This window comes from Oryctolagus cuniculus, chromosome 1, assembly GCF_051225735.1.
Source record: "Oryctolagus cuniculus isolate XC-2025 breed Fujian yellow rabbit chromosome 1, ASM5122573v1, whole genome shotgun sequence".
NCBI classification, from domain to species: domain Eukaryota; kingdom Metazoa; phylum Chordata; class Mammalia; order Lagomorpha; family Leporidae; genus Oryctolagus; species Oryctolagus cuniculus.
This window is the reverse complement of record NC_142867.1, coordinates 55,968,141-55,982,187: the sequence shown is the minus strand read 5'-3', so window position 1 is coordinate 55,982,187 and position 14,047 is coordinate 55,968,141. Positions and strand designations below refer to the sequence as shown.

General features: G+C 43.6%; 1 protein-coding gene across 8 annotated transcripts in view; it reads right to left on the bottom strand.

Annotated features, from left to right (window-relative positions):
* SBF2 (SET binding factor 2) overlaps positions 1-14,047 on the bottom strand; it is a 517,136-nt gene that overhangs the window by 434,100 nt on the left and 68,989 nt on the right. For all 8 annotated transcript variants that reach the window (XR_016231409.1, XR_016231408.1, XM_089328918.1 and 5 more), the window contains exon 2: positions 546-631. Coding sequence is in view for 4 of the 8 variants with exons in the window: in XM_008266103.5 (XP_008264325.3) it covers positions 546-631 (86 nt within the window). In the remaining 4 variants the exon portion in view is untranslated. The remainder of the gene's footprint in view (positions 1-545; positions 632-14,047) is intronic.

Sequence of the window (14,047 nt, the reverse complement as noted above, 5' to 3'; positions counted from 1 at the left end):
TATGTTTAATCATTAAATTCCTTTAAATGATGACAAAAGAGAAGGTTGATGGAATATGTTTTTATAAAGTAACTACAGACCCTGTGGCCAAAAAGAAAAGAATTTGGATTGGTGAATTCAAGACCAAACTCAAACCATGACTGGGCATCATTAAACAAACCTTTGGTATTTTGTTTGTGTTTTTGTTTTGCCTCCACTAATAATAACCTGGCAAATCTCAGAAAAAATCCAATAAATATTTGTTCAGTGATAAATTGCCAGTGAAGTTACTAGGCTAGAATTTTCCTGCTTCCAAATACATGAAGATTACCAATTTCATCTGTAATGTTAGAGATAAATTAAAATAGAAAAAGAACAGCATTACAGACATCCCATAAACAATATATTAAAAAATTAGTATTGCCCTTGAGAGACTAGGAAGGGACAGTATTATTTTCAGTAACACAGTACAGCTAAATAACAAAATTACTTAACAGAAAATGTAAAGAGAAATACAACATAAAGAGAAAAATATTATAAAAGTATAAAGATATAAACCAATTTACCAATTCAATGCCTTGTGGAAAAGGGGTATCATCCCAGTCCTTCTGTGGGAATCTCTGGATTATTTTCCCCAGACCTTCTCCTGACCCTGTTAATAAAATCAAAATGAATCATTATAAAAACAATGGAATACTCAATTATACTATTACTTCTAAATGAATATTTGTTGAATAAACTGATTAGTTAATTAAACATTTTCAAGTTTCAAAGGACATGAAATAGCCATATTCTAAGCTTAATGATGATTTTTTTTTTTTTTTTTTTTGACAGGCAGAGTGGACAGTGAGAGAGAGAGAGACAGAGAGAAAGGTCTTCCTTTGCTGTTGGTTCACTCTCCAATGGCCGCTGCGGCCGGCGCACCGCGCTGATCCGATGCCAGGAGCCAGGTACTTCTCCTGGTCTCCCATGGGGTGCAGGGCCCAAGCGCTTGGGCCATCCTCCACTGCACTCCCTGGCCACAGCAGAGAGCTGGCCTGGAAGAGGGGCAACCGGGACAGAATCTGGCGCCCCGACCGGGACTAGAACCCAGTGTGCCAGCGCCGCAAGGCAGAGGATTAGCCTAGTGAGCCGCAGCGCCAGCCGTTAATGATGATTTAATAGGCAATCCCTATGTTACAGACTATCGAAAAAATTGACACATATGAAAAACTAAGAAAAGCAGACAGGGGCATGAAATCTAAGATTCAACCACATAATGACAATAATTGCCTTTGGGACTTAATAAGGAAAGTAATTTCAATATCCTAAGTTAAAATTTAAGAAGAGCTTTTCTATGAAGACACAGTAATTTTAAGTGACAAAGTAATGTAAGTACTAAGCTTCAGTTATGGATAACAAGTACACCTAATTTTAAAAATTACATCCAGGATAAATCAATAACCCAATAATATGAAAACAACCCAATTTTAAAAAAGGGGCGAGGGGGAGAAAAAGCTCTAAACAGATACTTTACCAAAGATGACACAGATGGTTAATAAGCATATTAAAAGATGTTTAAAATCATAAATCATCGGGGGAAAGAAATTAAACCCACCTATTAGAATGGCTAAAATGTTAAAAAGTCTGACTATACCAAGTGATGGTGAAAACGCAGAGCAGGGCCAGCGCTGCAGCTTAATAGGCTAATCCTCCACCTGCGGCGCTGGCACACAGGGTTCTAGTCCCAGTTGGGGCGCCAGATTCTGTCCCGGTTGCCCCTCTTCCAGTCCAGCTCTCTGCTGTGGCCCGGGAGGGCAGTGGAGGATGGCCCAAGTCCTTGGGCCCTACACCTGCATGGGAGACCAGGAGAAAGCACCTGGCTCCTGGCTTCAGATCAGCGCAGCACGCCGGTCACAACATGCCAGCTGTAGAAGCCACTTGGAGAGATGAACCAATGGAAAAGGGAAGACCTTTCTCTCTGTCTCTCTCTCTGTCTAACTCTGTCAAAAAATTAAAAAAAATGCAGAGCAACTAGAACTCTCATACACTGCTAGTAAGAATGTAAAATGGTACAACCCCTTTAGAAAACAGTCTATTAACTTCTTAAAAAGTTAATCTGACAGTCCAATCCCCAGATAATGGTTTCTAAATCTAATTCTTAAAAACATAAAAATTTTAAAAGGAGGAAGATAAAGCAGACAAACACTTGATTCTAGCACCTGGTACAGGATCCATACAAGGAGAGCCTGGAGCATCTTGTAGAAACAAAATAAAGGATTGCTCAAAAAGGGGTGGGGCGGAGCTGGAGTCAATGTTATGGCGCAGAGGGTTAAGCTGTGGCCTCCAATGCCAACATCCCCTATCAGAGTGCCAGTTGATGTTCTGGCTGCTCTGCTTCCAATCTATCTTCCTGCTAATGTGCCTGGGAAAGCAATGAAGCATGCCCCAAGTACGTGGACCCCTGCCACTCTTGTGGGAGACCAGGATGTTGTTTTTGGCTCTTGGCTTGGGCCTGACAGCCCTGGTCGTTACAGCCATGTGGGAGTAAACTAGCCACTGGAAGATCTCTCAAAATCTGCTTCCTTATCATCCTGCATTTCAAATAAATAATAAAAATAAAACTTTAAAAATAAAAGGCAGGGCCGGCGCCGCGGCTCAATAGGCTAATCCTCCGCCTAGCGGCACCGGCACACCGGGTTCTAGTCCCGGTCGGGGCGCCGGATTCTGTCCCGGTTGCCCCTCTTCCAGGCCAGCCCTCTGCTGTGGCCAGGGAGTGCAGTGGAGGATGGCCCAGGTGCTTGGGCCCTGCACCCCATGGGAGACCAGGAAAAGCACCTGGCTCCTGGCTCCTGCCATCGGATCAGCGCGGTGCGCCGGCCGCAGCGCGCCGGCCGCGGCGGCCATTGGAGGGTGAACCAACGGCAATGGAAGACCTTTCTCTCTGTCTCTCTCTCTCTCACTGTCCACTCTGCCTGTCAAAATAAAAAAAATAAAAATAAAAAAAAAATAAAAGGCAGGCCATGTCAAAAGGACAAAAGAGCCTATCTGAAATTGTTCCCAAGTACCAAAATTAAACAATGTAAATAATTATAGTAATTTCTGTCAGATTATAATGCAGTATAAAATAAATATACATAAATATTTACTAATAAAAATGACTGATTGAAGAACTATAAAGGGAAGGATAAATCTCTTAGAATATCACGTATATAGGGCCGGCGCCGCGGCTCACTAGGCTAATCCTCCGCCTAGCGGCGCCGGCACACCAGATTCTAGTCCCGGTTGGGGCGCCGGATTCTGTCCCGGTTGCCCCTCTTCCAGGCCAGCTCTCTGCTGTGGCCCGGGAGGGCAGTGGAGGATGGCCCAGGTGCTTGGGCCCTGCACCCCATGGGAGACCAGGAAAAGCACCTGGCTCCTGCCGTCGGATCAGCGCGGTGCGCCGGCCGCAGCGCGCCGGCCGCGGCAGCCATTGGAGGGTGAACCAACAGCAAAAGGAAGACCTTTCTGTCTCTCTCACTGTCCACTCTGCCTGTCAAAAAATAAAAAAAATAAAAATAAAAATAAAAGAATATCACGTATATAACTCTCACTTCTTGGAGGTAAACTTTAGTTCCCCTCCCCCTGGGAATGGGCTGGACTTAGTGATTCTTTTTTCTTGTTTTTGACAGGCAGAGTTAGAGAGAGACAGAGAGAAAGGTCTTCCTTCCGTTGGTTCACTCCCCAAATGGCCACCACGGCCGGCGCTACGCTGATCCGAAGCCAGGAGCCAGGTGCTTCTTCCTGGTCTCCCATGAGGGTGCAGGGCCCAAGTACTTGGGCCATCCTCCACTGCCCTCCCAGGCCAGAGCAGAGAGCTGGCCTGGAAGAGGAGCAACCGGGACTAGAACCCGACGCCCATATGGGATGCCGGCACCGCAGGCAGAGGATAAAAAGTGAGTATCACCTTCATGGTAACCATCCCAAAAAATTATAACCCCAGTATAATAACCAGAAAATATCTGACAAGTCCAAATTGAAGGACATTCTAAAACATGCCTGATAAGCACTTGTCAAAACTATAAAAGTCGGCCAGCGCCGCTGCTCATTAGGCTGATCCTCCGCCTGCGGCACCGGCACTCAGGGTTCTAGTCCCAGTTGGGGCGCCGGTTCTGTCCCGACTGCTCCTCTTCCAGTCCAGCTCTCTGCTGTGGCCCGGGAAGGCAGTGGAGGATGGCCCAAGTACTTGGGCCCTGCACCCACATGGGAGACCAGGAGGAAGCACCTGGTTCCTGGCTTCAGATCGGCTCTGCGGCGGCCGTTGCGGCCATTTGGGGGGTGAACCAACGGAAGAAAGACCTTTCTCTCTGTCTCTCTCACTGACTAACTCTGCCTGTCAAAAAAAAATAAAAATAAAAAAATAATAAAAGTCATCAAAGAAAGGAAAAACTCAGATATTAGAAGAAACTCAAGGAGACATATGGCCACATAAAATACAATCTTGAACTAGATCCTGGATGACAAAGAGAAATCAAAAGAGAATTTGTGAAATCCAAATAAAGTTTGTAGTTTAGTTAATTTGTCGACTTAGTAGTGGAGTAATGCTAATTTCTCAGTTTTGGCAAATTATGATTGTGTAAGATGTTATCACTAGAGCAAATTATGTGAACAGTATAAGAAAATGTACCATATTTGTACCCTTTTTTCTACATACAAAATTACTAAAAATAGTTTATTAAAAATATTATCCAAGAGTCGGCACTGTGCCTGCAATGCCAGCTTCCAATATGGGTGCTGGTTCATGTCCCGGCTGCTCCTATTCCAATGCAGCTCTCTGCTAATGGCCATGGGAAAGCAGCAGAGGATGGTCCAAGTGCTTGGGCCTCTGCATTTGGAGAGTGAACCAGTAGATGGGAGACCTTTCTCTGTCTCTGTAATTCCACCTCTCAAAAAAATAAAATCTTAAAAAAAAAAAAAAAAAAAAAAAGAGTATCCAAGGGGCACGCCTTTGGCCTAGTAATTGGGGGATGCGAGGACAGGAAGAGCAGAGGGGAAGGAGAAGAGTAATTTACCCCAAAGTTCCATGTTCCCACAAATTTTTAGAATGGAGCCTTATTGCAAATAATGTCTTTGCAGGTATAATTACTTAAGATGAGATCATAGTGGATTAGACTGGGCCTTAAACCAATGACTAGTGTCGTCAGAAGAAAACAGAGACAAGACAAACACATAGGGGAACAGCCATGTGCAGATGAAAGCAGAAACTAGAGTGATGAAACTCCAAGTAAAGGAATGTCAACGACTGCCAGCAACCACAGAAAGCTAGGACACACACATGAGAACAGACTCTTCCCCAGAACCACCCAAAAAGGAATCAACCTTAATTTAGTTACCTTAATTTAGACTTTCTAGCCTCTAGAACTGTTGGCAGAACAATTAGCCACCCAGTTTATATCAAAACACTACCAGGGAGGTTGGTGTTGTAGCTTAGCGGGTAAAGCCGCCACCTAGAACACCAGCTTCCCATATGGGTGCCAGTTCATGTCCCAGCTGCTCCACTTCCAATCTAGCTCCCTACTAATGGTCTGTGAAAGCAGCAGAAGATGGCCCAAGTGCTCGGGCCCTTGCACCCACGTGGGAAACCTGGGTGAAGCTCCTGGTTTCATCCCGGCCCTGCCCTGGCTGTTGTGGTATCTGGGGATTGAACCAGCAGATGGAAGCTCACGCTCGCTCGTGCTCTCTATTTCAAATAAATATTTATTAATAAATTTTTAGAAAGTATTTATTTATTTGAAAGACAGAGTTACAAAGAGACAGAGGCAGAGGCAGAAGCAGAGAGTGAGAGAGATCTTCCATCTGCTAGTTCACTCCCCAAATGGCCAAAATGGCCAGAGCTGAGCCAGGCTGAAGCCAGGAACCAGGTGCTTCTTCCAAGTCTCCCACATGAGTGCAGCAGCCCAAGCATTTCGGCCATCTTTGAGTACTTTCCCAGGCACATTAGCAGGGGGCTAAATCAGAAGTGAAGCAGAGGCTGACACTGTGACATAGCGGGTAAAGCCGCCATCTGCAGTGCCGGCATCCCATATGGGTGCTGGTTTGAGACCCAGCTGTTCCACTTCTGATCCAGCTCTCTGCTAGGGCCTGGGAAAGCAGTAAAAGATGGCCCAAGTCCTTGGACCCCTGCACCCGTGTGGGAAGATCCAGAGGAGGCTCCTGGCTCCTGCTTCGGATCAGTGCAGCTCCGGCCATGGTGGCCAATTGGGGAGTGAACCATTGGATGGTTCTCTCTGCCTCTCCTGTGTAACTCTTTCAAATAAATAATAAATAAATCTTTAAAAAAAAAAAAAAAAAAAAAGGAAGTGAAGCAGCCAAGACTTGAATCAGCACCCATATGGGATTCTGGCACTGCAGGTGGTGGCTTTACCCACTCTGCCACAGCAGTGGCTCCATAAATAAATCTTGAGGGAAAAAAAAAAAAAAAAAAGACCACAAAGAAGGCTAAACATTTGATAATAAATATATCATATTTTTTGAAGATTAATTTGGTATTTGATTTCATCAGAAGAAAAGCCCAAGGGGGAAAAAAATTACCATGTTATAATATCCACCAGTTGGTCACACCCCTCTTCTTGGAGTTACACAGGATAAACTTACTACCATTCTAACATGATAATCCTTCAAACATTTAAAGAAATTTGTTTATGTTCATTTTATTTGAAAGGCAAAGATACACACACACACACACACACATAGATCTTCCATCCATTGGTTCTCTCCCCAAATTCCTGGAACAGCAGGGCTGGGTCAAGCTCAAGCTAGGAACTTTTAACTCCATCCGGTCTCCACATGGAGGGGCAGGCATCCAAGCACTTGAGCCATCATCCATTGCCTCCCAGGGTGTGCATTTGCAGGAAGCTGGACTGGAAGTTGGAGTAGCCAGGATTCAAACCAGGCACTCTGACTCTGATACAGGATGCAGGAGTCCCAATAAAGACAACCACTGCACTAAACATTCCCCACCTCCACTTCACACATTTAAATACAGTTAACAAAAATCTTTTCTACTGCCTCCTCTGCCATACCTCTCCTCAATCTCTCAATCATCTGTTTTTCAATTTTAAATATTTCAATTTGTGTCATAGGTCCTAATTTTTGTATAGTTCAGAACCTAGGTTCAGGATTCAAACTACCTACTTATATTTTAACCCATTTCTACCACTTACTTTCTATGTAAGCCTGAGAGAATGACATTACTACTCTGGGCTTCATTTTCCCCCACATGTAAAATGGAGGTTCTACTGCCTATCAGAGTTCTTGTATACCATATGCCAGTATGAGCATGTGCTATTTGTCACAGTAGCACTCAGAGCTGAAAATAATACTTGAAATTATTAAGTTGGTATGACTGGCACAGTATAGACAAGAGAACTATTGCTCTATATAACTACACTACAATAGTGAAGCTTGGTCTTTTGGTGACAAGACTCTTCAATTTATTATAATTGTTTCTGAACACAATATGTACAACTCTTTAAAAAAAAAAAAGTTTGGGAGCTAACTCTGTGGCGTCACAGGTTAAGACACAGCCTGCAACACACCATCCCGAATGGACACTGATTCAAGTCCTGGCTGCTCCACTTCTGATCCAGTGTTCTGCTAACAGGCCCAGGAAAGCAGGAGATGTCTCAAGTGTTTGCGCCACTGCCACCTAAATGGGAGATCCAGATGAAGCCACTGGCTCCTGGCTTCAGCCTGGCCCAGGACCAGCTGTTGCAGCCATTTGTGAACCAGCAAATGGAACATCTCTATCTCTCTCTTTCTCTGCCTTTCAAATAAATAAATAAATCTAAAAACAAAAAAACCGATACTCTCCTGTATTTATTCAAAAGGTATTTCAGGCTGGGTTATACTGCCATCTTTTAAATTTCTTTAGTTAGCTCAATACACTCACTTTTTAAGTCTTTTGTGTGCTACATACTGCATTTATATTTGCATATCGAAATTTTTTTATTAATTTAATATTTTTATTTAAGGCATATGTGCCTTAAAAAGAAATTATTTTGGGCCGGCACTGTGGCACAGCTGGTAAAGGCAGCATTTCATATGGCACTGGTGGGAGTCTAGGCTGCTCCACCTCCTATTCAGCTTCCTGCTAATACAACCGGGAAAGCAGCGGAAGATGGTCCAAGTTTTTGGGCTCCTGCACCCACATGGGAGCCCAGAAGAAGCTCCTGGCTCTTGGATTTGCCCAGCTCTGGCTGTTTTAGCCATCTGGTAAGTGAACCGGTAGATAGATCTTCTGCTCCGTCTCTCCCTCTTCCTCTCTCCCTTCCTCTCTCTCTTACTCTGCCTTTGAAATAAATATTTTTTAAAAAAGAAATTATTTTAAATTAATGATCTGATAGGTATTGACACTCATGAAAACTATTTCAGTAAAATAAAAACAAAAATTGGAAAAATGGAAACTATGTTATACTAAAATATCACAAGAAGTTACTCCAGAAAATATTTTCCAAAAAGCCTCTATCAATATTAGTTTAATTCTGATTAAAAATTTTTTATTTTTGCAACTGGAATCAAAATTCCCACAAGGAAAAGATTTTATTTAAACATGGTATTTGGGCCAGCATTGTGGCATAGCAGGTTAAGCTGCTGCCTGCAACATTGGCATCACATATGGCCATCTGTTCAAATCCTGGATGCTCAGACACAGACAAAGCTCACTGTTAATGTGACTGCGAAAGCAGTGGAAGATGGTCCAAGTCTTTGGGGTCCTCCACCCATGTGTGAGACCAAAATGGAGTTCCAGGCTCCTGGTTTTAGCCTGGCCCAGCCCCAGCCACTGTGGCCATCTGGGGAGTGAACTAGCAAATGGAAAATCATTACATCTCTTGCTCTCCCTCCCTGCCCCCCACCCTGTAACTCTGATTTTCAAATAAATAAAATAAATTAAAAAGAAAAAATAAGGTATTTATATATTACCGGCATTAGCACCAGTCTTTCTGTCCTATCCTACCCAAAACAATCTGCTTGGGATTTCAGCCTGACGTCTACAACCTGTTCTTCTCTACTTCATTAAGAGTATCATCTCAGAGGAAATGGCGGAAGAAAAAGCACAATGCTAGACAATCACCTTCTAATCATTTGGGCACATAAAACTGATTGTGTGTCTTAAGGAAACAGAGACTAATCAAAGAAATCCAAGGAGCAGACACTTTGGCAGAGGCATGCTAAGCTACCACTTGGGACTCCCACATCTGATACTGGAGTGCCAGTTCAAACCCTAGCTACTCTACTTCTGATCCAGATTCCTGCTAATGCACTTGGAAGCACCAAATGGTATCTCAATTACTTGAGTTCCTACCACCCATGTGGGAGACCCAGATGCAGTTCCTGGCTCATTGCTTTAGTTTGGCCCAGCCTCAGCTCTTGTAGCCACTGAGGCAATGAAGCTGTGATAGAAACATCTCTCTGTCTCTGTCTCTTTTTCTCCACTTTCCCCACCCCAACAGTCCTGTCATCTGCCCCTCAATCTCTTTTTTTAAAAAAATAATATTTATTTATTTGAAAGTCGGAGTTACACGGGGGTGGGGTGGGGGATCTTCCATTCACTGGTCCCCTATCGGCTGCAACAGCTGTAGCTGCACCAATCCGAAGCCAGCAGTAAGGAGCAAGGAGCTTCTTCCAGGTCTCCCACGCAACTGCAGGGGCCCAAACGCTTGGGTCCTCTTCTACTGCTTTCCCAGGCCATAGCAGAGAGCTGGATCGGAAGTGGAGCAGCCAGGACTTGAACCAGCGCCCATATGGGATGCCAGCACTGCAGCCGGTGGCTTTATCCGCTAAGCCACAGCACTGGCCCCTCTTCAATCTCTTTTTAAGAACAAAATTTATTATTATCTATTTATAAACAAAATTAAGATGAGTTCCATATTCAACCTGCAAGTTCCAAGTTTCCCATCCCACTTTTTTAAAAGCAGATTTCAGCAAATGACATTTTTCTCAAGTGTTATGTTCTTATTCACCAGAAGATTTATTATAATGCCAAAATACACAAAAAAATCAAAGCTCACTGAAGTAGATCTGAATGTGACCAACTTTCAAAGGATACAGAAAATAAAAACTTTTCACTCACTAAAAAGAAAGCACACAGGAAATCATTCTACAAAAGGCTTCCTATTTTTGATCCATTTCACATTTAATGAAAGAAGCATGTTAATTTAAACTGAAACAAGCCACCTTGTGGATATTCAAAAATGTAGGTGGAAATGTAATATGACTTTCTAAGTTTCTAATATGATTTTCCATTATTCAAAAGGTTCATTTGGAACACATATAATTATTGTTTACAAACTTAGTAAAGGGTTCATAGACTTTCACAGATGTGAATAAGAATGAATTTTAAAACTGAACCAGATACATATAGTACAGATACACCATTATAAATCAAACTTCAGCTATATAACTTTAGTTTCCATAAATTTACAATTTACTGATAATATATAAACCTAACAACTTAGAGAATTTAACAACTAAGAGGAATGGTGAAAAAAAGTGAAAACTGGAATTACACGGCTCACTATGCTAATCCTCCACCTGTGGCACTGGCACCCCGGGTTCTAGTCCCAGTTGGGGTGCCGGATTCTGTCCCGGTTGCTCCTCTTACAGGCCAGCTCTCTGCTGTGGCCCAGGAGGGCAGTGGAGGATGGCCCAAGTGCTTGGGCCCTGCACCCACAGACCAGGAGGAGGCACCTGGCTCCTGGCTTCGGATCAGCACAGCGTGCTGGCCCCAACGCGCCAGCCGTAGCAGCCACTTGGGGGGTGAACCAATGGAAAAGGAAGGCTTTTCTCTCTGTCTCTCTCTCACTGTCTAACTCTGCCTGTCAAAAATAAATTAATTAAGTAAAAAATAAAAAAATAAAACTAAACATATGAGTGGTTTTTCAAGATGGTGGCACAGGGAGGGAGCTTACTGCTCTAGTTTAGGGGAGGATAGTTTAAAAAAAAAAAAGTGGATAGAGTGCAATTTCAGGGAAGGGTTAGAGAGAAAATGGCAGAAGAAACTCCACACAACCTGTGGGGATATTGTGGACCTTAATGGACGGTGTGAATGCACACAGCTTGGGACCTCAGCAGCCAAGAGCCTCAGCACCAGCTTTGGAGTGAGATGAGACCAGACTGCAGTAGCCCAAGCCATTGGTGATAAAGCTGTGTGAACAGCCTGGTGTGGGCCCAGCTTGGACCCCTGTGGGGGACAGTGTAACTGTCAACCTAGAAGGAAAAAAAGGGGAACACATTTCTCTCTCCTCAACCAACTGGTACCAGCATCTTGTAAGTAGCCGGGGAGGGGGGGGGTTGCCATTTTGGACATATGTTAACAGCTGAACCAGCTCATGTCCGGCACCCAGCAACCAACTGAGAGCAGATGCCTGAGTCTGACTGGGAGAATTGACAGGGGCTGGATACAATCTGACTGTGGGAGTCTTGTGTGCCAAGACTGCATGAGAGGATTTAAGGTGTGGCTGGAACTTTGGGTAGTCACTCTGGGTGGCTCTACATGCTCAGGGCTCCAGATTCCCTGGTGAGGGTCATTGCTGCAGGATTTGTGTTCACACCAAGGACTGCCCAGATCCTTTGTATGGTTCTTGTGGCAGTGTAAGTGAAAATTATACTCACAGGAGCTAGCAACCACGCATTGGTCTCCTTGGAGAAGAAGAGGTAAGCATGAGGCAATGTCAACAGAGCAAAACAAACCTCCCTAATGGGGTAGGGGGAGAAGAGATTTAACACACCCAACTTAGGTGTCACCTTGGACACTCTCTTTACCTGGAGCACTGAGCAGATCTGCCTGGCCACACCCAGTACATGCCTCTGGATATTCACTGAAAGAGCAGACACTCCACTAAGCCACAGAGACACAGTCCGAAGATAAAAGGCATCACAGGGCTTAAAAACAAAACAAAAGAAAAAACAGCAACCAAGTAGTATCTCCACAAAAGCCTAAAAATAAATGCAGCAATTCAAGAAACAAGAATAAAGAAGACAACATGACACATCCAAAGGAACAAAACCACACTTCAATATTAGAATGTGAAGGGGCCAGTGCTGTGGCTCACTTGGCTAATTCTCCGCCTGAGGCGCCAGCATCCCATATGGGCGCCGGGTTCTAGTCCCAGTTGCTCCTCTTCCAGTCCAGCTCTCTGCTGTGGCCTGGGAAGGCAGTGGAGGATGACCCAAGCGCTTGGGCACCTGCACCCGCGTGGGAAACCAGGAGGAAGCACCTGGCTCCTGGCTTCGGATCGGCATAGTTCCAGCCATAGTGGCCATTTGAGGGGTGAACCAATGGAAGGAAGACCTTTCTCTCTGTCTCTCTCTCTCACTGTCTGTAACTCTACCTGTCAAATAAAATCTTAAAAAAAAAAAAAAAGAATGTGAAGATGAAGAGAGTGGAAAAAAATGCCAGAAATGGAATAAAAAAATTTATTTTTTTATTACTCAGAAGTAATCCACAAATAAAGAAATCCATACATGACATGAATGAAAATTCTTCCCGTAAATTGAGATTTTAAAGAGAAATCAAAATGAAATATTAGAAAGGAACAATTCAATAGATTAAATACAAAATGCAGTGGAAAGTCTTAACAACAGTTCTAGTGAAGTAGAAGAAAGACTAAGTTAGAAGACAAATCTCTGGAAATTTTTCAGTCAGAGCGAAAAAAAAAAAGAAGAAGAAATTAGAAAACTAAAAAATGTGTTTGAGATTTATGGTATCCTATTAAATAATCCAGCAGACAGTCTTAGGAGTTCCTGAGGGCATGGAAAGAGAGAACGGATTAGAAAGCCTTTTTAGTGAAAAAATTACAGAAAATTTCTCTAATTTGAAGAAACGGATGTCCAAATACAGGAAGCACATACAATTCCTAATAGACATGACCAGAAAAGATCTTCACTATGACACACTGCAGTTAAACTCACCACAGTAAAACAGAGAAGATTCTAAAATGTGCACAAGGAAGAGTTAGGGAGAAAACAGCAGAGGAAACTACCCAAATTGGAGGAATACAGTGGACATATATGGAGGGCAAGGACACGCACAATTTAGGACCCCAGCATCTGAACGCCTCCACACCAGAATTGGAGAGTGAGGTAAGACCAGACTACAGCATCCCCAGTCACTGAAAAAAAAAAAAAAAAAAAAAAAAAAAGCTACAGGAAAAGCATAGAGGAATCTGGCTTGGAGTCTCATGGGGTATAGTGTACCTGCCAAACTAGAAGAGAAAAAACAAAGGGGGTGAATATTTTCTCTCTCCCCTATCATCCAGCAAAGATGTCCTGTAACAAGCTGACAGACAGCAGGCACCATTTTTGACATACATAACAGCTGCTCCAGCTTGTGTCTGTGCCCAGCAACCAGCAAAACAGAGACTCCTGAGAATGGTGGGGAGAAGAGACAGGGGGCTGGGTGCTCGTGACTGTGAGAGGTTTGTGTGCCAGGACTGTGAAAACACTGAGGCTGCGTGGGAGGACTCAGTATGGCTGGGACACTGGGCTGTCACTGTGGGAGGCTCCACAGGATCAATGCTCCCTAGTTACCTGGGTGAGGGACATTGCTGGGAAATCTGAGCTTACACTGAAGACTGTACACATCCTTTGTGTGGTCCTTGTGGCAGAGGATGAATAATATACTCACTGGGGCTAGCACCCAGGCTCAAGGAAAGGAGCTCAGCTGAGTCTACGCCAACAGACAAGAAGAAAGTTCCCCTCCAATTAAAAAAATACAGAGATTTACCACACCAAACCTGGGTGTATCACCTCACAACACACACTTCACCCTGGAACACTGGATCAGAGCTCTCTGGCCACAGCCATCACATGCCCCTTGTATTCCCTGAAATAAGACACTTCACTAACCCACTCAAAGTCCAAAGATAAAAGCCACAACAGTGGAAAAACAAAAAAGAAACCACAAATGCTGAATAACAAACACACCAATTCAACATGACACCCTGAAAAGAACAATACTTCAATACCAGATTGTGAATATGATAAGACTGAAGAAATGCCAGAAATGGAATTCAAAAAATTGATCATAGGATTACTTGGAAGTAATCAC